General features: G+C 40.1%; 1 protein-coding gene across 2 annotated transcripts; it reads right to left on the reverse strand.

The window, feature by feature from the left end:
• Positions 1 to 1,990: 1,990 nt before the first annotated feature.
• Positions 1,991 to 25,839, reverse strand: TMEM38A (transmembrane protein 38A). Of its 2 annotated transcripts, none has more exons than XM_075207221.1 (6): positions 25,580 to 25,839; positions 17,013 to 17,169; positions 7,894 to 8,078; positions 5,302 to 5,389; positions 3,832 to 3,949; positions 1,991 to 2,904 (listed from the first exon to the last, which is right to left on the reverse strand). In XM_075207221.1, exons 1-6 carry the CDS (start codon positions 25,701 to 25,703, stop codon positions 2,683 to 2,685), a joined length of 894 nt encoding a protein of 297 aa, XP_075063322.1. In that variant the 5' UTR covers positions 25,704 to 25,839; the 3' UTR covers positions 1,991 to 2,682. The 2 variants fall into 2 exon arrangements, with proteins under 2 accessions (XP_075063322.1, XP_075063330.1); XM_075207229.1 differs by lacking the exon at positions 25,580 to 25,839 and adding an exon at positions 23,358 to 23,437.
• Between the last annotated feature and the right edge of the window lie 291 nt (positions 25,840 to 26,130).

A 26,130-nucleotide genomic window follows, 5' to 3' on the forward strand; every position in this document is an offset into this window, starting at 1 on the left:
AAGCCTGCTAAAAAGCTAGAGGAGAAAGAGGGGCATCTATTACAGCTGCCTTATCTGTGGTGTTATATACAATTTACGTAAGAAAGAGAGCCCCGCGGTTATCCCCAAGTAAGATGGGGGACAACTGCAAGTGGCTACGTGGCCGCATTAAGAGAGAATGACCCTCAGGAGTCAGCAGGCTGTTGCAGAGAGGCAGCATTATGTGTAGAAGAGGGGCTGAGAGAACATAGTGAAGAAAGTTTTAGCCCCAAGTAAGTGAGGTATCGCCCCCACAGAGGAGACGAGAGATACAGTTGGACAGACACATAGATTGTGTCAGGACTGCAGAATGAGATAAGATGCCCTAGATGTTGGAAAGGTCTCATTAACACCTTGAGATACCATTATGAACTGTGCAGGAGGAGACAGGAGATATATACATGGGGCCTGAGTCATTAAGGCAAAAAAAGGAGTAAATGTTCTCTGGGACAAAACATGTTATGATGCAAGGGGTGCAAATCAGTTTATTATTTTGCACATAAGTTAAATACTGGCTGTTTTTTCATCTAGCATACAAATACTTAATAGCTTTATTTGTACACTGAAATTTCAAGTTGATCTGGGACATGCCCTACCCTAATTATAAATCTGTCCCCACATTTTACATTTACCTCCCCCTCCAATGCAACATGGTTTTGCCCAGATACAAAGTTACTCCTTTTTTATGTTTTACTCTCCTTAATGACTCAGGCCCATGAACTGTACATATGCACTTTATTGCAGAAACCATTTAAGAATATGCTGTAGAGGAGTGTAAAAAGTTTATGTTGAAATTTTAGAGCTGGTCTAGTGCCCAAATTACCTGTTTGCACTGCACCACTAAGTTACCATTGATGTGTCCCAAAACCTTTAAAGATACTTTGTTGAGAAAAAACCTGAATGTGCGGAATTCCTCTGGTCATCTACATCCAGGGCTGAGAAGGAGGTGCACTGCCTCACTTGTGCAGCTCAACACTACGGACAGTCACAGGGAGTTAAATTCATAAAGTTATATGTGTGTGGCCGCAGTTCAGTAATGCTGTGGCTAAATGTATGGAGCACGAAAAGAAGGGAACACAATTTTCATTAATGTGAAGCTCTCTTCTCCATGCAGGTTTGTAAAAGTTCAGCAATTTAAGATAAAAAGCTTTCTTCAATAACATAGAAAATACTGGAAGTAATTTATTAAGTGCACCATGAACAAACTAATCGGCGGGTTTGAAAAAGTGGTGATGTTGCCCAAATGTATATCCAGGCGCTGACTGCACACCTGTGTTCTGCCATTCCCCATAGAGACACCATCCAAGTGGTAACAAGCCTGTGGCTGGGATTCACGCTCACAGACTCCCAGTTATAGTGTAGCATTAAGGATGGTTGCCCTTTTTTTTATACAGTGCACTATATGTGGGAACAGTTTTGTTCAATTAAAACTATAGTATGAGACTCGATGAGTCAAGTCTTTTGCAAAGGGGGAATGGCTGTGCACAGCAAGGAACGCCCCTGAAAATATTCCCACTCCACCCTCATTTAACTTTATAATAATCTGGTTTCTGCAGTACTCCGCAAATAAAGCGCATCAGTGTGCCTACTCTGTACTTCTCTAGGAACGTCTTAACTCCACTCAGCTCATACTCTGTCTGTGCAAATTACTCTGCAAATCTGGCTATCTTGCTCTGCAAACTACTTTCGATCTCACTAGTCAAATTATTATGAAATACTATTTGTTATAAAATGTTCATATGAAGCAACGATAAACAAATTTGTAGCTAACACAATTTTTCGTTCATATATTTTAAAATGATTTTTTGTTGCAAAAAAGTTGACCAGAGTATGTACATATTTACACACAATTTGCAAAACAAAAGCTAAAATAATGCTAATTGTTATATCCTATTGCTCTCATGAAGGTTTTGTAAATTTCCTGAAAATTCTCACAGTAAACATGCTAAATATAAGGCTGTACAATCTGATACACCTGTATCTGAGCCGAGTTTATTAGATATTTTATTTGATCATTCACACCTATGGACTGACTTTAGTTCAAATCCATCTTTTAACAAATTATTTCTTATCCACCTTTTAACAAATGATTTCATATCAATTTAGTATTTTCATTGCATAAAATGAATGCTTTTGGCTTATTTAGAAAACAATATTCTTAAACCCATAAAATACAAAAAAAGGGATATTTGGATATATTTCAAACTGAAAGCTGTTAGAATATTTAAAAATATTTTTAAATAGATGTCTAAAAATAAATATTAAATTATTAAAAGATCTGCATATTATATTAAAACAATTTAGCATTTTTAGCAAATAGAAATAATCAGATCTCTTTCATTTTAGAGGGATCTGCTACACATATACACATTTAAAGAAGTAGGATACCGCCCTTGTACTCCACAAAAATTCTTATCTATCTTTGCAAGGTGGCTTAATAGATACATTAAATGCTATTGTGCAAAGAAAATTATCTTGTATTCTTCTGGTGGATGAATTGCAGACATTATTTGGATATCTTCACCTCTGGCAGTTCTCTTGAAATCGAGAAATCCAGAATAGTTTCTGACGGACTTCAATATCCATCAAAAATAAAAAAGACTGAAGTTTTACATGAGGACTGTTTTTGGGAAGTTTATAGTCCATCACGACGTCTCAATATCCTCACTCTGCTTTCTTCACTTTCCTTTTGCGAGTACCCTCATTTAGTTCTTCTTTGGATTTTGACTGTGCTGAGTGGGAAACCTCATGGTCATCATGGTGGTGATGATGGTGGTCTTCGTGATCATCGTGGTTACCATTTGCAGTGCCGAAAAGGATAGGGCAGACACAGTTCTCAATTAGAGCGAAAGGAGACCCATGGGAGTGAGTGGCTGTCATGAAGATCTACATAGGCAAAGAGAACACATACAGAAGAGGAGATATAGAACCCACAGAGATCTGGGAATGTGGAACCTATAAGCAGTTCTACATCACTACATCCCTCATCACCTTTGTTGTAATTCTAGAAATTAATTCAGAAATCCATTTCTTTATGTAGGCATTAAACAAAAACTATATCCTTAAAAAAGTAAAACAATCATATATGAATCATAGTGGTAAAATGGACCTATCACTATTTCTCTTGTTTTCTACTGCAGTTCACACTTTGAAATGTTACACCCAATAGGAGGTCAGTTATACTTGCTGTTACATCCGTGGCCATGTCTAGGCATATATGTGTATCAACTATTCATACAGAGCATTTTGGATAAGTAGACCTTGGGTTAAATGTATCAAGCTGAGAGTTTTCCAGCGGGTTTGAAAAACCAATCAGATCCTAGCTATCATTTATTTAGTACATTCTACAAAATGACAGCTAGAATCTGATTGGTTGCTATAGGCAACATCTCCGCTTTTCAAACCCGCCGGAAAACTCTCAGCTTGATACATTTACCCCCTTATGTCTGTTCTTGAGACACAGGTTCCTGCAATACTCTAAAATGGTGCATCATCTGAACAGATACGTCTTCAAATCCATAGAGTAGATAGCATGTTGGACAGATGTTGTTTAAGTAAAAAACACTTAAGGCATATTATTCACCTTAGTAAACATCGGCGTTGAGAAATATTAATGTCCAATATTATGTTTACTTGCTCCTTAAAAGGCATAAAATGCACAATCTAGCAAAGTGACTAAATTATATTTTAGTTGAATGGTACCTACCAAATGTAAATGCCAACAGCAAGAGTACGGACCACATATGCTTCATTACAATTTTGACATTAAGACGCGGCTCCCTTTAACCTAGTGGATATAAACTAGTTTCATACCTTGCAAGCAGCCATGAAGAGGGTAAAGAAGAAAATGAGGTTCACTTTGGAAATAGGTAACCAGTGGGACTGTTGCAGAGTGAACAAGATAGCACCGTACAAGCTGGCCTTGGTTGGGCTGAAACACACATGAGATACAAAAGTAGTTGAAATAGGCAATTACAAATCTCATTTAAGACTGAAAAATAGCTGACACTTGATAGGTTAGGTATAATTGAGGCGGAGGCAGATTTAATGAGGTTTCAAAGAAGCAATGCAGAGAAAGCATGTTGCAGTAAGTACTTTGTGTTTCTGATTGTGTGTTTTGTGTATATCACTGAGAGAGCTTAGAAATATAGGAAAGACAAAAATTTAATAAAGGACAACAATTCTCCAGTATTGGTCATCATGACAGCTGTGCCTGCCTACTGTAGCAGCCAATTAACCTACCAGTATGTTTTTAAGGTGTTGTTGTACCTGCTTTAGTGAACAGTGCAAACTTATTTTCATGCCCCAATGTGCATAAGATTACCACTTTGCACAGAATGCTATGCGCGTCCCTTGCTCACTTCCTCTGAGTACAGCTTCTACTGCACTACCTGGTTATGCATGTGGTACTCTTGTCAGACTCTCCTGGGCAGATACTTTTAGGTACCTAGATTGAGAAAGGAGAGTGTCACCAAATCCTTGAGTGGACCAGGTAAGTCTGGCCTTTGAGGTTTTCTTTGCATTCTGTCCAATCTCTCCTCTAACACTGTCTTTTCTACTACTATTATTTATCTCACTCACAGTCTACTACTCTCCACTTCTAGACTATCATATTTTCCTGTCAGTTACTCCCTCCCTTTTCCTAACCTGTTTCTATCTAAGCCCTAATTTTAGCCTATTAGCAGTGGCCTTTTTTGTTAGCTTCTTATTATCCCAGAATGTCAGTCACTAAATCTCGTTTCCTTCTTTTAAGGAAGCTCTTCCTTTCTAATCCTCCTCTGTGTCTCTCTACTGTCCCTCTGTTATTTCCTCCTCCCCCTTTAGCTGTTCTCTGTGACCACGTTGCTGGCCTCAGATCCAACTCTCCAGGTCTTCTGTCAGCTGACTCTGCAAGCACAGTCAGCTGCTACACAAATTGCCACACAGGTCTAACATTTTTACTTTTACATTCAGCTTGGTAATTGTTAAACATACTATTTGTCATAAAATAAATATTTCTTTTATGACTCTTTCTGTGGAGTACTTTTCAGGGTGCAACATGCATATTATAATTTAAAGAAATGGGAGGTGTGCAGTGTATTTGAACAGTTTTGGTTATCACCTTGCTTATATATTGCCCAGTGTTTGTGTCAGATTGTCAGTCTGGGGTACATTGTGGCATATGTCACTAAATGATGCAAAGCAGTGCTTGGCTACATTAGTAATCACACAACTAGCTTTGGGGGAATCTTGCTAGTGTGAAGTCCTAACATAATTGTTGACAGCTGTGAATAGTACACTCACAAGGACATGTGAAGAATTTCATTGGTTTCCGGCTTCCAAACACCACGCAGGAGCTGTTCGAGATTAGACATGAGAGCTACACCAGAACCTACAAGAACACAGAAGTGGTGAATTGTTGATGTTCTATCTCATAAAGGTACATATTTTGGTCATACACATTTTTCACTCAGGCATTCATACAGAGACTAAAGGTACACTATGAAATTATTCTAGCATTGACAATAAAGCCTTATATCAAAACTATGGATCAACAAAATCCTGGATTCATTTAGGGATTTGTCCAGATCAAAAACTTTAATGTGGAGCCTTAAGGTGTCCATTCACTTAGTCTTCCATAAGTGCCATGTACTACGGGCACTTATTAGGAAATGAGCTGTCACTGACAATTGTTCAAATCGTGAAAAAAAAGAAACAAAGTTCCACAAATTGAGAGACAAGAAAGTCAATATTTTAAATGTAATGTAGCACTTAGAAGACCTATCTCAGCCAAGTGGGACTGTTCTCTGAATCTTCTGTCTATGATGACACCTAGTGGTAACAGGGACAGCTGCACTACAGTGAATTATTATAGATTATTTTAGCTTGTCTTATATACAAAATACCAGACTTGCATTGTTTTTATTTACATGCATATTTATCATTTTTCTCTAATTTGCAGGCAACCCCTGTAATACTGCAAATGGCAACTATAAAAAGGAGTAGAAGGCGGCAGATTCTGAAGGCTAATAGGAGTATGTCCATTTTGGAAGGGGAATGAAATTGTAATTTTCAAAAGTTATTCAAGTTTTTAGCATTTGATAAGCTATCATGATTTAGGTAGACAATTATGCTACTCTTAGGATTGTCAGTGAAACTATATGCTGGACCTTTGATGCACTACAATGATGCCAACCAAACTTCGAACTTCAACAGCCCAGTGCTGGCTTAAGTTGCTTTATATGGTATTAGTTTTTATTAGTCATTTGCAACTCTTACTTTACAAATTACACCTTTAACTATTTTGCATTATAATAGTTATAGACAGTTTAGGTATTGTATATTTAGGTTTTGTACCTATCTGTAACGAGTGCCTCTGCTGCCAGTAAGTTAATAATGTTAAGATTGGATTCACTAACAGGTACAAGATCACCAACAGGTACAACAAGGGAAAATGCGAATATGAACTGTAGTATATATAATCACACAAGAGCTTGAAAAATAAACATTAGGTCTAGTTAAGAAAACAAACATTTCACTCACACTTAAGTAATTTATTAAGAACAAACCAAGCATGACCATTCACAAATACAATGATTGCCTGTGAATGATTTAATGTTTATTCAGCTTGTTTGCCATTTGACACAGAGGTACATAATTATTTAGCCTAAAAAAAAACAAGCTTTCATCCTCAAAAACTGCGGTTGATCCAGAGGAAGGCAAAGTTCAATTTGCCTTCAGAGGAAAAAAGTTTTATGGCTCTTACAGCAAAGGACACTTTTTTGCTTCCTACTGTCCTTTGTGGGGACCTTACACTGAGTATGTTGGCACAAAATTTTCATTAGTGGCCATTAATATATGTATACACATTGATAACATCACCTTAATCTTCTCTTGCATAAATATAGATTAGACCATACCTCTTATTAATTTAGTTGGCTTTCTTAGCACTCTCTCCAGTTCCAGGACAAAACTGAATTGTCATAGTTGCCTACCCTCCTGGAATGTCCGGTAGTCTCCCGGATTTCTAGGAGTTCTCCCAGACTCCCAGAAGAGCAGTGCAATCTCCCATATCTTATCTACTTCCCTAATGAAGTGGATTGGGGCGGGGCTTAATAACACGATTTAGAGACTCACATAATCCTGACCTGTACCCCACTATATTACACCACATATTGCGGCATTGAGCAGCAGGGTCGGAGCTTAATGACAGGATTCATGTAGTCACATCCCCCTGGACTCGTAGTAGGATCTCCCCTCCGGGACCTCCCGGAAATCAAAAATGTTGGCAAGTGTACGAATTGTATATTCAATCTGAGGCTCCATCGGTGTTTTATTAAAGAACAAAATTATATTTATTTTTCCCAAGGTGTGATCATTTGCATTTATGCACAGAATCAGGCTATTCAACAAATAGGGTGTGGTCTTCTTTAGCACAGTTTCAGTTTGCAGACACAAGATCATTATGTTTAACCAGAGCCGTAACTTAAAATTTTAGCCCCTCTCGCACAGCACTAGTTATGCGTTTAACTGATCTGTAAGAGTTAGTAAATCAGTTTTCCCATTTGAAAACTGTTTCAAGCAGTACAGTTATGTACCATAGATATGTGTATCTAACACTGAAATCAAGAACATACATATGCAGTTAAGGCTCCCATGAAGGTTCAGGGCACAGAAGAGAGAATCAGCAACATATTTCTATGAGTTAAAAATCTATATACTGTGCAACTCTGAGAATATGTATTGGACGAAATCTAAGTCCTACCCTAATTTTTAGGAAGGGACATTAGGACAATTTAAGTCACTTTCATCTGCAATATTTTATATTATATTGGACTGCACTCAAAATATTCACACTAGCCTTTATCAAGCCCTCATTGTGATACAACAGCTCACCTTTTACCCATCCGATGAGTACCATGATAACCCATCCATGATGGTAGTGGTGGTGGGCATGGTGGATTCCAATTGCAATCTTGCGTACACGGACTACCTCCTTCATACCAACAAGGACAAGTTTCACAGGCAGGAAGCTAACACACTTATAGAAGACATTCAGGGGGCAGAAAAACATCAAGTACCTGCAGCAATGAAAAGACAGGAAGAGAGCAAAATGTACATGATCACTGAAGGTAATAAAAGGAATATGAATTCCACTTATATGAAAAAAAACAACATTACCATATATTTACAATTCTATGAGATGCATGTAATTAACTGAGTTACCCTTTGTACTTACTTCACAAAACTGAGCTCTGAATTCAGTATGAGGCCTCATTAGTGCTTTATACAGTGGAAACATGAATATTTTATGTAGCATGAAGGTGGCACTGTGGTAGGTGGCACTATGTTATAATGTATGGCATTTTAGCTAGTGCTGCCCACAGTCACTGGGTTTTCATAGGGACATTTTAAATTGTGTACTTTTACTGTTTATGTAATTTCTGGGTCAAACGTATATTTACAATATAGCAGATACAAATGTCTGCATTGTCTGAACATTAGGGATGGAAAGATCTGGGGTGCTCCTTGCTAAGTCTGGATTAGGGGAGTATGAGAGAGGATTATTTAAATGAGATAAAAGTGTAGACAGCGCATTTACAGAGGTGTTTCCTGCATAGTAGGACAGTACACAGGCCTTAATTCTAGCACAGGTCTTGTCCCTATACCCATAGCTGCCTACTCTGCTGGAATTCCCGGAAGAGTAGTCAAAACTCCCGAAATTTGGCGAAATTCACGGCAGTAAATGGAGGGGGCGGGGCTCAATTGCGTCATTTAGCTCCATCCCTCCATTCAATGCCGTTAATTTCATTTTTCATAGTGGGGGTGGGGCTATTGTGACGCAAAATGTCTTAAAAATGTCTTCTTAAAAGTGGGCATGTATGCCTATACCTATATAGGCACACATTTTGCACATTTCAGCTCAGTTACATTGTGGGTAAGCACTTCTCTAGGTGCACTTTAGGCCATGTAATAAACAGCTTCCAACACAAAAGTGACGCGTAATGAAAATAGTTTAAAGAGGCAAGAGGCTAAACTGAGCATATGCCTTAATATTTAGACTATGCACACTTTTAAAGCTGCATTACCATGTGCAGCTAACTTATTCCTCCCCCTTCCCAAAGCCTCAGTAGTTGCTCCATGCAGCTGTTTTCCACTGGTCTCCATGGTTAATCTCACAAACCAGGCTTGAGAGGAGATGAAAGTTTTGAAATAGGGCAGTTTAGAGAGAGAAAATCCATAACTAATGGAAGAGAGAATTAATTGATATATAGAAACTTAGCATGAGAGCTCAGTTTCATCCAGTGACAGTCAGCTGTACTTGAACATTTTTGTAGGTAGTGGGACAGTTTGGAATATTATGGTTGAGGTATGGACAGCCAAGAGCTAGCTGTGACTGCCGGCTTGGTTGAGTCCAGGGCAGAAGGTTACTGTTGTAGAGGGAAATAGCCTGGTCAGGATATAAATGGTCGGTGATAGGGGATAGATATGAATCCAGTGAGAAGGGGAAAATGGCATGGTCAAGGATGCACTTGGTGAGAAAAGACTTGGTGGAGGGGGGAAGTGACAGGGCTCAGGAGAAGCTAAAGGAGAGGAGAGGAGAGGAGAGGATGGTCAGAGAGAGGGAAGGTGGACTTGGTGAAGCTGGATATAGCATAAAGGTGGAAAAAGAAAATAACATGCGAGTGGCCGCTACTGTGAAGGGGTTCTTCGTGAGAGACCAAATGAAGATGAAAGGGAAAGAAATTTGGAGGCAGCAGTTTTGGTGGGATGCTAAATTTGCCGTGGGTGAGGGAGGGAAGGTTGGGTGAGAGGAAGTAAGGGAGGGAAATTATTTAGGAATTGAGAGATGGGACCAAGGGACAATATATGACTGTGATTTATAGGCTTTCAGCGATTTCAGAAGATAAATGCAAGACTTTGCACCTGTATCTTTTAGCAATTATATAGGTCTGTGACATTAAGCTCCACAAATGTTGATGGTACAATGAACTGATGCATGAGCAGTGTAGTAGGTGGTCAGGATTACTGGTGTCTCTGGATCAGTTTAACAGCAAAGAGTCTAGAATATGACAGGCAATTCCAATCATGTGTTTCCAAGCTACGCTCATGTATGAAGAGTGAGGGGAGTTAAACAACCATGTAACTTCTTGTGTGTGAAATTATCTTTTCAAGCAGCTATTGTCAGTGTACTTTGTCTTTACCTTCAACTCTCTAGATGCTCCTACAGTCAACTTGCAGTTGTTTTACAGGTCTTCTAATAGAAAAGAAACCTCTGTAGAGAATTTGTTAAAGCTTGAAATGTCTATAAATTCAATGACTTCAATATGAATGGCATGAATGCTCATACAGGTGAATAGTACAGTCCACTGTTTGTTGTTTGCTTGATCATATCTTGCTAATGTGTAGTGACCATTAGTGGTCCAAACATATCTAATCCATTTCACATATGTGAAAGGGATTTCCATGCTACAATGTTCAGCTATCTTGTTATCTTGACGTCAATCTCACAATTTATATATTACTGCTGCGAAGCATCTTATAGTACCGATGAGCCAGAAGCCCACTTCTGTCACAAACCTTGTCAACCTTGGCTGTTATAAAGAAGGCACTGTATTCAAAGTCTGCACACTATTATTCACAGTCATTTGGTGGATTGCCAGCTAAAGTGGGGCAAGGGAAGCACAGGTGAGGCTGAATACTATGTACAGAGTGTTATGTGCATAATATATAGCACAGACGTATCCTTAATAAGCAGTGACGTCATACAGTTACCAGGGCTTAGACCTGCAGCTATAAGTTCCAGTCAGTGCAAGACTACATTGCCAGATTATTAAGTGCACATGCACTCCTTACTTATCATTTATGCTGGTTAGAGTAAGCAGATTTTACTGCACCTTACAGTTACAGCTCCTTACGCTTCAAGAGGCGAAACGAGGGAAGGAACAGTAGGCCGAATACAGTAAGGAAACTCATGTGCATGTAACTGCAACTGAGGCAGACCTGGGCATAGACACATAAACACCTGTCAGGAGGCGTGTCCCTTGTGGGTGCTGGGGGGGTGGTGCAATGAGACTCAATAATTAGAATGATTGTCAACTGCACTATCTAGATGCTTCTAATTGGCTGATTGTGTATTGACCCCTCAAGCTGTCACGGGTCTGTGTAGGAGAAAGAAAGAGCAGTCCTTCCTACTGCACAAACAGTACACAGGTGCTACTGCCTGCGCGGAGAACACCCCTTCACTGCCACATTGTAATCACAAGTGTAATGGACAGACAGAGAGCTTTAAAGCAGAGATATTCAACAGATCAAGTGATGTTACAATTTTTATTAAATAAAAGAAAATAAGACGCACAAAATCAAGGTAAAAATGGCATGTAGTGGGTTAACGATCTCAGTGTCCTGCTGTGCATTTCAGGGAACAATCCATTTGCTTGTTGAAGAAAGCAATCTCTGAAATGTGTAGCAGGAGAACACAGAGGGTTAACCCACTAGATCCCTATAGCTGAGAGTACTTAGTTCATTAGAGTGGACGACTAAATGATATGAATTTGCGGCTGTCTGTTTGTATAACTTAATTGATATTTCCATTTGAACTACAGCAAGAAAGATAATTCCAATTTGATTTTTAAAGGTGTTTCTATTTATTTTAATATGTATTTAATTATATTTTATACTTATACTATCAAGACACTCTTCTCTCATCCTCCCTCGACTAATTAATCAAGACCAAGTGGGGTTTGAATTTGGCAGGCACGCACCGATAATATGAGAAGGGTTCTCAATGTAACAGCGAATCACACTGCTAGATCTCAGCCTTTACTACTGCTTTCTCTAGATGCAGAGAAGGCATTTGACAGACTACATTTGGATTAACTCTCTAGAGTTCTTGCCAGGCATTTGATTTCTTGCCAGGCATTAAAAAAAAATCCCTTGGATGGAATTTTTAGCAATGGATTCCTCTTTCTAATTTTGAAATTACAATGGTACTAGACAGTGTTGTCCTTTTTCCCTGCTCATATACGCCCTGATAATGGAGCCCTTAACAGAAAAAAATAGAACAAATTAACTTATTTCGGGTACTCCGATTGGTAATATACATCACAAAATCTGCCTCTATGCAGATGATGTTCTTTTGTTAGTAACCGATCCAGAGACCTCATTGCTGCCCTACATAATATACTCTGTGAGTACTCTGAAGCTTCCTATTATTATTATTATCGCTTATTTGTAAGGCGCCACATGGTTTCCGCAGCGCCGTACACAGTACAAACAGTAGACCATACAGGGTAAAACAGTACAGAACATTAAACATAAAATACCAATACTTCAGAAACTCCGGGCAGGCAAATACAGTAGAGACGGAGCGGAAGAACAGGTATGGAGACAGGAGGAAAGAGGGCCCTGCTCATACGAGCTTACATCCTAAAGGAGGGTGAACAAAATCAGGCACAGAAGGGAGCCAGTGAAGCAAAGGGGAGAGGAAAAAAAAAAAAAAAATGGGACCGGGGAGAAACAGAAGAGGTGAGAGGTTAAGTGGATGGTTGGTAGGCCTTAAGGAACAGGTGAGTTTTAAGTGCCCGTTTGAAGGAGCACAGGTTGGGTGAGAGACGGATGGAGCGAGGGAGGTCGTTCCAGTGAAGGGGGGCAGCACGGGAGAAGTCTTGGATTCTAGAGTGAGAAGAGGTGATCAGAGTGGAGGAGAGTCGGCGATCATTGGCTGAGCGCAGGGAGCGGGCAGGAGTGTGAATGGAGAGGGGGTTAGAGATATAAGGGGCATTAGACTAGGAGAGAGCCTTGTAAGTGGTGGTAAGGAGTTTGAAAAGGATTCTATAGGGGAAGGGGAGCCAGTGTAAGGCAAGACAGAGAAGGATGATAGTTTTGGTGGCATCTTGAGAGAGGAAGGGACGGATGCGGGCAATGTTACGGAATTGGAAGCGACAGGCTTGGGCGAGGGATTGGATGTGGGGGGCAAAAGAGAGAGAGGAGTCAAGAGTGACTCCCAGGCAGCGGAGTTGGGTGACAGAGGAGATAGTGGAGTGGAAGGGAATCTGGGTGGGGGAAAGACAATGAGTTCAGTTTTGGAGATGTTAATTTTAAGAAAGCGTGAGGACATCCAGGAGGAGATGGCTGAGAGGCAGTCAGTCACACGAGAGAGGAGGGAGGAGAAAAGATTAGGAGAAGAGATGTAGAGTTGAATATCATCAGCATATAGGTGATACTGAAGACCGAACGAGGAGATGAGAGTCCCAAGGGAGGAAGTATAGAGTGAAAAGAGTAAAGGGCCAAGAACAGAGCCCTGAGGGACTCCTACAGGGAGAGGGGGGGGGGTGGAGGAAGAACCAGACGTGGATACAGAGAAGGAGCGTTTAGCAAGATATGAGGTGAACCAGGCATGGACAGAACCAGAGAGGCTGAGAGAGAGAAGAGTTTGCAGCAGGAGGGGGTGGTCCACGGTGTCGAAGGCCGCGGAGAGGTCAAGGAGGATAAGTATAGAGAAGTGACTCTTGGATTTGGCTGATAGGAGATCATTAGTGACTTTAGCCAGGGCTGTTTCGGTGGAGTGGAGGGGGCGGTAGCCGGATTGGAGAGGGTCAAGGAGGGAGTTGTCAGAGAGGTGTCTGGTGAGGCGGCTGCAGACAATCCGCTCGAGTAATTTGGAGGCATATGGGAGAAGAGAGATAGGGCGGTAGTTTGCAAGAGAGATGGGGTCAAGATTGGGTTTCTTGAGGATAGGGGAGATAAGAGCGTGTTTGAATGAGGATGGGACAACGCCAGAGGAGAGTGATAGGTTGAAGAGGTGTGCGAGGTAAGAGCAGGCAGTAGGAGAGAGAGCGCGAAGGAGGTGGGAGGGGATGGGATCAAGAGGACAGGTAGAGGGTGGAGAGGAAAGAATAAGGGAGCGAACTTCTTCACCTGATGTAGGGATGAAGGAGCACCACAGCTGGTTGATAGCGGGAGGTGAAGCGGTGAGGGTGGCGGGAGAGGGATGGGAGGAGGAGATGTTCTGTCTGATGGCTTCGATTTTGGAAGAGAAAAAGGAGGCAAAGTCAGAAGCAGAGAGGGAAGGCGGGACAGTGGGAGGGGGGGAGAGGAGGGAGTTGAATGTGGCAAAGAGGCGTCGGGATTGGAGGACTGAGAAGATATAAGGGACTTAAAGAAAGATTGTTTAGCTAGGGACAGGGCAGAGCAGAAAGAGGAGAGGATGAATTTGAAGTGAAGGAAGTCAGCCAGGGAACGAGATTTCCTCCAGAGGCGTTCGGCTGTGCGAGCGCACTTTTGGAGGGAGCGGGTGAGTTTGGAGTGCCAGGGTTGGGGAATAAGGCAACGACGGCGGATAGAAGAGGCCGGGGCAACGGTTTCCAGGGCAGTAGTGAGGGATTGGTTGTAGAGAGAGGACGCCTGGTCAGGGCAGGCCAGAGAGGGGAGGGGTGACAGGAGAGTTTCAAGAGAGGAGGAGAAGGAGATGGGGTCCATGGCGTCAAGGTTGCGCCTGGTGAGGGTGGCTTTAGGCAAGGTGGGAGCAGGGGAGGAGGACAGAGTGAAGGAGAGGAGATGGTGGTCGGAGAGTGGGAAGGGAGAGTTGGAGAAGTCAGAGAGTTCACAGAGGTGAGAGAAGACAGGGAGAGGGAGTGACCAAGACAGTGGGTGGGGGAGGAGGTCCATTGAGTGAGGCCAAGGGAGGAGGAAAGGGTGAGAAGTTTGATGGTGGCAGGGTCAGAACAGTTGTCAATAGGGATGTTTAAGTCGCCCAGTATAATGGAGGGCAGGTCAGAGGAAAGGTAGTGGGGGAGCCAGGCGATGAAGTTGTCAAGAAAAAGAGAGGTAGGGCCAGGGGGACGGTAGATGACAGAGACATGGAGGTGGATGGGGGAGAAGAGCCTAATGGAGTGGACTTCAAAGGAGGAGAAGGAGAGAGAAGGTAAAGTGGGTATGACCCGAAAAGTGCAGTTAGGGGATAAACTAAACTAAACTAAACACCGGAAGCCCTGGGATTTGAATTTATACAAGATACATTCTAAGCATTCCAATCTACATATAAATATCATTAGTGTTCGTCTTCACTGAAATACTTGGATTACATGTTCATCCAAATCTTTCGAACATCATAGATTGACAATTACCTCCCGTTAAAACAATTATGATTCACTAACCAAATCTTGGGCCAGTTTTAAGTTCTTGTGGTTGGGAATCATAGCTGAGGTAAAGATGAAGCTTCTCCCAAAATTTTTTTTATCTGTTTTGCGCTATTCCCTACACAGTTCCCCAAAAACTAATTAACAAATTTTATACCAAATAACACATTTTTTTTCTGGAGAGCCTAACGTCTCAGACTCAGTAGAGACCACTTGTTTAGATCCAAACCGAAAGGAGGTCTAGCCGCACCCAAATTAGAAACTTACCAGCAGACTTACTTGCTTGACCTACTTAAAGATTGGCTAGCCCACTTCCCTCAAAAGCCATGGGTTGATATTGAAAATGATAACCCTAACCCTTTCTCACTGGAGGACCTGCTTTGGATCAATAAGAAACACAGACCTGTAAACAACTACACACTGTGGAGTATAACTGACTCTCTTGATGTCTGGGATAAAATGGTTCACTCTACCCATGAATACACACTCCCCTCTTCCCGTCTTTCCATTTTAGCCTTATCAAAATTTATTCAGAATCTACGTCTGGTTTCCTGGTGTCACCAAGAAACAAGATCTTTTTGAGCAACTCTTTCCTGTCCTTTGCACAACTGCAAGATAAATACTATATTCCTTTAAAGGACTTTTATACATATTTACAGATATGCCATTGAATGCAATGACAAGAAACACATTAAAACCTCATTCCGCCCCTCTGATTTTCTCCTTATTAAACTGTGAGGATAGAATTTTCACTTGATATAAAGCTCTCCTAGTGCCTGTGGAAACATACTAAATATTACACAATCTAAATGGGAAGTAGACAGCACCTTTCTCTGTCTGATGACGAATGGGAAACATTTTTCCAGTTTGCCTATAAAATGTCTATATGTATCAATCATTCAGAGATGTTGGTAAAGATTATACATAGACTATACTTTACACCATAAGATTTGGCCGCCAATCACTAAATTTTATTGGAGGGACGTGGCGAGACCAGAACCCTTATACACATATTCTAGAGTTGCCAAAAGACACAGGGTCTCTGAGTAGAAGTATTTAACCTGATAAGTCAAGTCACAAGCACAAGACTTCAATCACACCCTGCAATTGCTCTTCCCCACCATTACCCCCCCCACACACACACACACACACACACAGCTCCAGAAGCACAATAGCTATGTTCCCCCACCTCTTTATAAAATCATATCCAAAATAAAAAAAGCTATGACAAGGAAACTATTGGGTTCAAATACTCAACATCCGCATCTTATCCTCTGATTAAGTGGAATCTATGGTATATTTTCTATGCCGACCATTTGGCTGTTCTAATGTGAATTACTGCACTGTTTGTTGTCTATTTGATATGCTCACTTTTGTTTTCTCAATGAGGTTACTGTTACACTTAATATTATTTACAGCCCCCGCCCCCCGACTCCTCACTATTTGTAGTCATCCCTTTTTTTAATGTCCACCCTATTGTTATTGTTATTACTGTTTTTTTAATCAACTATATTGAGTTAAAAAAAAAAGACACTAATCTCTTGCGCATATGAAACTTCAATACATTATTATATTATTATTCGTTATCTCTACTCAATCTCTACGTTTTCTCTGCGCTATTGTGGATTGCAAATATACACGTTACTTCAAAATGAAAACCTGGCACATATGCTACTGATGTACAGCTAACCGCATATTAAGATGTGTCAAACTGAGCACATGCAAGTATGCGCTATTTCGTTTGTGGTGCAAATGCATCCAACTCCACATGAACTAGCATTGTCAAAGTTGGAGTTCTCTACATACTCAAGACTCAGACTTATGAACACATATACACATCCTTTAAAGCAGAGTTTGTGCCACAAACATACTTACCAGACAGCAGAAGCCAGGATTATATTGGCATTATTGCTGAAATAGTGGATGGGAGAGTCTCCAAGCAAGACGTCTGCAAGTATGTAGCTGCCAAAGCAGTAAAGCATCGCACACAGCCAGGAGGCGACAGGGCTGCGCCGAGAGAGCGCCACAGCACCTTCACAAGAGAGGAGAGAAAGGAGTGGTTATTCTATGAAGCGAACTGACAAGTATACAAGTCTTTGAAAATTCCTGATATACAGCACATGTCAACGATTTGGAATCCAAACTTGATTGTGTCAGTATCACCACTTTCTAACTCTTTAAATGACAGTTATTGCTAAGATTACATATTGTATACCTGCAAGCTAATTTAAAAAAAAACAACTGAAGAGTCACAGAGTACAGTCTACATTAGTTACTGTGTATCATGAATGCTTATGTCACAGTTTCTAAATCCCTGTGGCACTGACTGCATGCCTCCTGTGATGAAATGAGGTATTAATATCACCTCAACCTGTCTGTACCTCGTTTCTCACAAATTGTGGACTCTAAAAACATATACTTTTTCTAGCCCTCTGCTTCCCCATATTTGTCAATCATATTTAAACTTGTATATATTGTATTTGTTAGAAGTTAATATGTCTGGCAGTATGGTTTTCTTATGTTGCAGACTAGTCCATTGTTTCAGCCTAGGCAAAAGGATTATTGTCCACCAGTCGTGTATGAATGTACATCACACCAGGAGGTCTCATGTGTTAGGACAGGGAAAAATGTCCACAGATAGAGCTCTGCCTTTAATTACAGAGGACTGCATTGTGTATTTAAATGTAAATGTGTCTGGATTGTGATCTCTCCTGTTTAAACAAACTCTGCTGTGTAGCCATAGAACAATACCTGTCCCCAATTATATAAACAGCAAATCATCTGCTATCTGTGAAAAGGAATAACAGAAAATCACCAATAAGGCAGGTCCTGAAACTCCAGAGAAGGTCATTTTTGTCTTTAAAAAGGTTCTCCAGAGAACAGCAATGAGAAATTCACCACCCAGTGATAGCTGAAGTCAGACTGGCATTAAAATCTGGTAAATGCCTAGGATACTGGTGAGGTGTTTTCGTTATACCCTGTATGTTGTCCGTGCCAGATTGTAGTGTTATTCATTGCAGGTTGTTATTTAACTATGTTTATTGCTGTTGGGTGCTATCATTTTGTTAAATAAACTTATTTATTTTATTTTGGACCTTGGATAGGTACCGGGTAGCTCAGTGGTGTGGCACAGGGGGTAATCACCCCTCCCAACTGATCGGGACAACTTAGTGCCACGGGTGGGAAATTTGGGAGGTATGTCTCACTGCTGCCCTGCATGGAATAGAAGCTGTGCATGGCAGAGTAGCCGTGAACGTGGGCTGCAATTGAGGTGGTTGGAGGAGGGGGAGGAGAGTATTGGGCAGACTAGCACTTCAAAAGTGGTAGACAAGTCTCCAGGGGTGTGCCCACACCCTCTCTGTGACTTGACCACACCCCAATCATGACGTGTTATACCCACTGTCACAATTAAAGAAAAGGCAAGGTTGGAAGGTCTGTGATTGAACAGACAGAGGGAGGCTACCGAAAGCAAAGAAACAAGGTAATGAAATGTAGTTTGTGTTAATTTTTGTTCAGCCATACAGTGCTCACATAGACCTGGTCGTCTACAGGCCCTATATGAGAAATACTACAATGGTATATACACTATGACTCTTCAACTCTTGTTGAACCACAAGTCCCAGTTTGACAACAGTTTGCTGGGAATTGTAGTTCTTTAACAGCCAGCCACAGGTTACCTAAGCCTGTTGTACGCCATGCGCATTCAGCTAATATGAAAGTGAAGCATTTCAGATAGAAGATTTTTAATGGGTCAGAAAAAGGCACATTCAATAGTGTATGTACTGTTTTATGTTGTTACATGAAACTAAATATAAACTCAATTCTTTATCAACACTGAATAAAATGTAATGACAGACAAAGATGGAAACCTCAGCCAGTAACCTTACAATGTATTTTACACTGCACACAGATATCAGCTTTACATGTTCACAGTAGAGTGTTGCGCCATCAGCAAAATAGTTAATGAATAATTCTCTGAGTGTGATGCTAATGTGGGGAGGAGGAATGGGAAGACTGAAAGCTGACCTTTCAATACAGAACTAAATATAGGCTATGGGTCAGCAGAAGAGCAAAGGCTGAGAGACACCTGTCACAGGCCATCTTAGTCATTAATGAACCGAGTAACACACTGGAGTAATATACCCAGCCAAAACCATCATAATGCTGGGATAACGTGGTTGTTGGATATTTACCTAGTTTTATGGAAGCATATGTATATCATATATAATATATGTGATATTATATGACAACCTGAGGCAGCTTGTAGTGCATTCATGTGAAGCTCAGACTGAGAGTGACCAATCTACAATAAAAATAATAACTCCCTAGTGCATTATAATCACTCCTTTGCTACATCTTATCTACAGTATTCTTACAATATTTCATATTTCCAAGTACTCTAATTATACACGGTTGAGTTTACAGTGTAAAGCACTGACTGCACTCATTTCTAGGCACATTACTATCTAATCTGTTGTGATACAATGCCCTCTCACAGCTGTGTACCTTTAGGGTGGCCACTGATCCATTAAAGTAAATATGTATATTCAGGAGGAGCCAATGTACATACACATAAGACAGGCTTTATAGTTTCTTCTCTTCTAGGGCATTAGGAATAGATGCATTATAAAGTAGTAATTGCAAACCAATTCTTCTGTCTTCTAACATCCCCTCCTTTCTGACAAATGAATGGGTGACCAGTGTCGACCAAGTAGCAGAAAAGGAAAACATAGAGGAAAACTATTGTCATTTAGTTGTTTTTTTTACATCTAAAGAACTTGGATACTCCCTATAAAACAATTGTTTGCTTACCAGGTTTACTGTGTTATGCCAGCCCTTGTCTGAGGTTTTAACAGGCTCAGTTGCAGGGTTATCATGATGTTGTCCATAAAACATAATGGGGTTAATTTGGAGTTAAGTTTAAATTTTGCCAGGTGCAGAATGTACAGCCGGGCAAACAATATTGCACTCCATGGGGTACAATTGTAAAAACAAATGTTGCACCCAGGGCAAATACTGCATGGTATACACATACATTGACCATCTTTATTTTTACACTACTTTTTATAGTTGGGCTAGGCAGAGCCTCCTCACAACCCTAAACCATACTGTGCATGTGCAACAAAAATGCGACTGTATCTAGATTTTTGCATTTCATAGACTTGCAGGTCCTTACACTAGAATAGGAGGAAAGGAGACCGGCAAGAGTAAGCTGCATAACGTAAGGGTTTCTTCACATAAGTGCAATGTAATTAGACGTGGGCTATCCCTTGTGGGTGGTGAAGCACTGGTGAAAAGATATGCAATGATCACGATGACCATCAGCAATACTATCTATCCACTCCTGACTGGCTGATTGTATATGATCTTCTCCTGCTGTATTAAATCAAGTCGCGGATGTCCATTCACATTACCTCTTTGTCATTTCTACTTGGTCTACTGCAGGAAAGAAAATTCTATATCTGATTTTAAAGGGGTAAACAACGGATGTGGGATGTTTGTATTTAATCACATTTTATATGAAAAATGAAACTTTTACATTTTCTAATAACAGACACTATTCTCTTGTGTATATGACAGTTCATTATATTATTACATTACATACAAAACGTGTAATGTGTTAACTACGAACACTGCCAAGCTGTATCCCTACACTACTGTTAGGTGTAAGCATACACAGCTGTATGCCTGGCGCAAGTACAACTGTTTTTGAGTTGAATGTATCTTGAGAAACATCTGACTCAACACAGACCTGTAAGTACTTCTTTTCTGAGTATGTATTTTTCTGCATATGCTCGATGTGCAAATGTGCCCAACTGTAAAGGCTCTAAATGTTTTATTCAGTTACAAATTTTGAACCTCGTAGCTGCATTTGTTCCTAACTCTAGATCAGCTCCGATGTGTTGTGAATCAATAAAGACACCAACAATTGTATATATTTTTAAAAATGCTCTGTTTGAAAGAGACATTTTAAACTAGGCAGTATGCAGTATTCTGATTAGGTCTTACAGAAATGTCCAGGGGAGGCTTCAAAAGTATGCTTGGGGGGAGGTGGACATCCCACTCCCTTTTCTTGTTATGCTCTTCAACATTATTTTATAGGACTTTAATTGTAAGTTTTTTTATTTTCAGTATTGTCATAATATACAGTATGGACAAATGATTGAAAACCTGTGTAAAGTGCTAGTAATCTAAATGAGTCATCAAATCTGACCTTAACTACTAAGGAAACGATGTCTGGAAATACTGAAATTGTTGTAATGCAAAATCATAATAAATTCCAGGACTAATAAAAGAGAACTTACAATACAATTAAATTATGTTATGTAATCAAACAAAGCCTATATATAGGTTATGTATATTTAGGGAAGGTAAACAGAAACCTATATAAAAAAATTCTTTTGAGCGTGGGCATGAATGGCCTGACAGGGACACAGATAATGCACATTATACAACTTTACAAAATGAATTTCCCCATCCAAACTCCACATCAAAGAGCTGAGCCCCGACAAAGGCATTTTCTGAGGTGTGCAGTATCTGTTATTTTCCTAGTGCCAAAATACTGCCTTAGATTATTAACCAAATTGCTGCTTTCATGCCACTTGTGGCCTGAACTTGAGGCTCTGTACGTGTTCTTAGCATTGTGTGTCTGGGAATATCATGTTAACACTAAAAAGTGTATTTTACATTTGTGATCAATATTTAAATAGTAAAGTTTTGATTTAGGGGGATTTGAAATCAACAATCCAATGAAATATGAAACAAAGTGTTTTTTGTTTTTTTTATAAATAAACCCCTTTGGCAGACTATAAGAAGAATTTTGATAAATGCCATTTATTCTTGGTTTGTTTATTCAGGCTGCTATTAATGATCTATAATTCTGCATAGTATCATGTGACTACCATGACAACCACAGACACATGACACATGATGTAATGAGCAGAGAGGCTTTGGAGCAGCCTTCGAAGCTCTGTCTGCACTGTAAAGTTCTCCCAGCCCTTCTCCCCTCCTCTGCTTTCACGTGACATGCTGAAAGCTGTGAGTCTGTGACTGGCAGAAATAGTGGGCTGCATTCCTATTCAAAAAGGAGAAAATGATTTGTAGAATGACAGCTAAGGTGAATGCTTAAAATGTACTAAACTTACTATTTAAAGAAAAAAACTTCCATGTGGGATTTCTGCTTTAAGCAAGTATAAGTTGACGCATCAATTTGCAATATGAACTTTGAAACATGATAATAGAAATGTCAATCATGTCAGAGTTAGGGAAGGCAGCTAAAACAGGAAAGAAATTAATAGATACTTATTGTGATAGAGAGCAGAACAGTTGTAGTTAAAGTATTATTTTTATAAAAGGGGCAGCAAGGTGGCTAAGTGGTTAGCACTTCTGCCTCACAGTGCTGGGGTCATGAGTTTGATTCCTGACCATGGCCTTATCTGTGTAGAGTTTGTATGTTCTCCACTCGCCACACAAACCTGTATATATCTATAAAAACACTTGACATGTCAGCACTGACTACAAATTAAATATGACCTTCTGGATAAAGCACAATTTAAATGTAATTTAATCACAGTGAATAGATAGTTCAGGTTAAACAAGTGCAAATACATGTAAAGCTGGAGCGGAATGCAGCACAAATAGAACTAAAATAGAACATGTAATAGGGATCCTAGCCCAGCATGCAATATCTTTCCATTTATCAGTCCCACATCCGCTTTCCATGACCAATGATGTGTATACTCTACCCATTCTCATAGGGATCAATAATTCCTTGTACAGGCACAGATGACTTTTCTTTTATGCTAAATTCACTGCTTGGTGAACACAGTAGATCTCATATCCAGTGTTCTCCCCAGCACCTATTTCCCGGGTGCTCCACCCGGCTGTTTTTACTTGTCATCCGGCTCTTGGAGCCCAACAGAGTCCTATTATAATAGAATAAACCATTGTTTCTCCTATTATTACAGGGACTATGTGAGCACTACAGCCTGTATGACATTGTGGCCTTAATTGGTGCAAAGGCACAGAGCTCATCACCCAAAGAGCAGAACAATGCTGTGAAGCATGGTGGTGGCATCATGCTTTGGGGCTGCTTCTCTTTAGCTGGGACAGAGGCTCTAGTCAGATAAACGGTATAATGAATAGTTCCAAATATCAAGATAGTTTGGCATGAAACATGCTGGCCTCTGTCAGAAAGCAGAAGATGAATAGGAACCTCACCTTCCAACATGATAACAGTCCAAAGCACACATCCTATTCAAGTAAAGAATGGCTTCAGAAAAGGAAGATCAAAGTCTTGGAATGGTCCAGTTCCATTCAAAACCTGTGGGATTACATAAAGAGGGCTGTGCATAGGAGATCACCGAGCAATTTGTTGGACCTTGAACTTTTTTTGCAGGAACAATGGGGTAGAATTTTAAAGTCCAGTTGAGCAAAGTAGATAGAGACTTATTCAAAAAGATTCCATGCTATAATAAAAACAATAGGTTCTTTCAGAAAGTATTACTTTAGGGGTGTGCACACTTATGCAACAATGATATTGCAGGTTTTCTATTTTCACTTCTTTTTCCTAAAAAATGTCCGTCTGTTTTTCTCTTTAATTTTGTTAATTGCAAGGTTCCATTAAAAGTGGGAACATGTCTGACATGATTAATCTTTATTTCATGCTTTATATCAAAAAATACCTGGCATCTCAATAAGGGTGTGGATACTTTTTATATCCATCGTATACATATGGTTTTCTTGAGCATTCTGGCTGCAATGGAGCATGAAGGACTGTAAAATAATCATAGACACAATTTCTCACACCACTACACACCTCCACATATAGTTGCCAACTGTCCCTAATTACCTGGAAAATATTTAAAAATGTTGGCAAAAATATCCACATGCTCCTACATTCAGATAAAACGCCAGAGAATAAAGTCCATGTGTGCAGCATTATGCATGCAATATGTCCTAACGTTTTTCATGGGACGTGTTTTTAATTGCTGTTTGCACTAGTAGAGGACGTCAGCTATTTGTCTCATGGTTCTCAAAGTCCTTTGTTATGTTTACCTCTTCAGAGACTAGACAAAAGAAATCTAGACAACAAGGTAGTACTAAAGTCACCCTAAAGACCATTACTTGTCTTCATTTCCTCTACCTGACACTACTATGGACAGTCAGGGGCACACGCAGGGGGTTTTCTGGGTCTTCAGAAACCCCTCCCCTCCGCTAACGAAGTGCCCCTACATATGGCACTGTACTATACAGCAGCCGCGGCACTGTCAAAGAAGCGTCCGCTGCGGTGCTGTATTGTATACAGCACCGCCGCAGATGCTTCTTTGACAGCGCCGCGGCTGCTGTATAGTACAGTGCTGCCGAAAAGGAGCAGCAGCTCTCCATAATTTATTTATTTTTTTCGGTAGGGGGAAACCCCCCCCCCCCTTTAAGAATCCTGCGTGCGCCCCTGACAATGGTCACAAAAGGAACACCCAGGCTTTAAATGTTTTAAATCGTGATTTATGTTGACATGTTCTAGAGGTGGAACAATATGAATTAAAATTGCTGTACACATTTATGAACTATTTTTACCAACAGTCCTTTTGGTTACTATTAGACTATAGACCATCAAACTGACCTCAGCAGCCAGCTGCATATATTGGCTAGCAGGCTGTGTTTCTAATACCTTGTATGTTGATGGGCTGAGACTAAAGGACTCTTAACCTTTTTTGGCTAGGACCCAAATTATGTCTGCGAATCAACTCCCTGGCCCATTGTTCAATTTTTATTTTTGTATAATGTAGCAGCAACAATGTCCTTCATTGTATTGTATTATTTTTGTTTACTTGAGTAAAAAATGATTACTAAATATAATGATTTGAATGAAATTAGGAACTTGTACAAAATAATATTACAATTATTAGTTGATATTGCAAAATCAGTTCATATAAGCCCATTTTCAATACAAGTCTAAACTTAGTTGCCATAGGTTCAGAACCACTGTTCAGCAAATAAAATTAGATCTAAGTATTTCATTTACACAGAAGCCATTTCTATACTGGATCGGGCAGATCACCAATGCAGCTCTGCATATGTACAGTATATAGCTAGGTATTTGTTCTTATACAAATATGCTTTCTCATGTAAATTTTTCTTTCTTAATTTATTCCAACAGCATGGGAAAAAAACAACAATTGGTTCATTCACTGTCTCTAACGTCTACCCTAGACCCTTAAAAGGAAATATCCAGTTGAGACTGAACAGCTAAAAGTGATGTGTCTATGCTAACAGTTATCTCCTTCAGTAACAAACAATGTATACAGAATATATGCACAGCAGTGGATGAGTAGTACATAGCAATGCTGGCACGAAATGAAATGATCTCGTTTATGAGAATTAACTGCATATTTAAATAGCTAAAGCAATAGCACTCAAACATTAGAAAAGCAAACACCCACCTGGCTCATACTTAAGGTACAGGATGGAAATAATATAATAAGCCACATCGAACACAGGGAAGACAGGTAGTTTAGAGAAAGACACAGCCAGGTCTTCCAGGCTGAGAGATGTGATCAGGTCCATCGTGGCTCAGCGTCCCAGCCTGTCCTTGCTGATAGAGTGACAGCACGCTGCACTGCACAGGGGATGTATGGGGATGGGTATGATAAAGATCGTGCAGGATTCCCTTTCCCCACGCCCCAACCTCTTCTACGGTGAAAATAAAACCTTCGTTGTGAATGCTATATTTAGCAGACTAGTATGGGCCACTCCTCTCTTAGGGACGTACTAAAAGGAATGACAGCTTCAGTCTGCTAAAAGGAATGCCAACAGACTTCTATGATAGCAAATTGTAATTTTATGTATATTGTAAAAAATCTTATACTTCTTAAATATATCTTCCACACACTTATTGCTAATGTACTTGGTCATGTTTTACATGTGGAATGACGGCCGATTACTATGGAATGACAGCTGTTTTATACGCCATGTCAATGCAGAAATATCAGTA

The sequence above is a fragment of the Mixophyes fleayi genome, chromosome 1 (genome assembly GCF_038048845.1).
Source record: "Mixophyes fleayi isolate aMixFle1 chromosome 1, aMixFle1.hap1, whole genome shotgun sequence".
NCBI lineage: Eukaryota > Metazoa > Chordata > Amphibia > Anura > Limnodynastidae > Mixophyes > Mixophyes fleayi.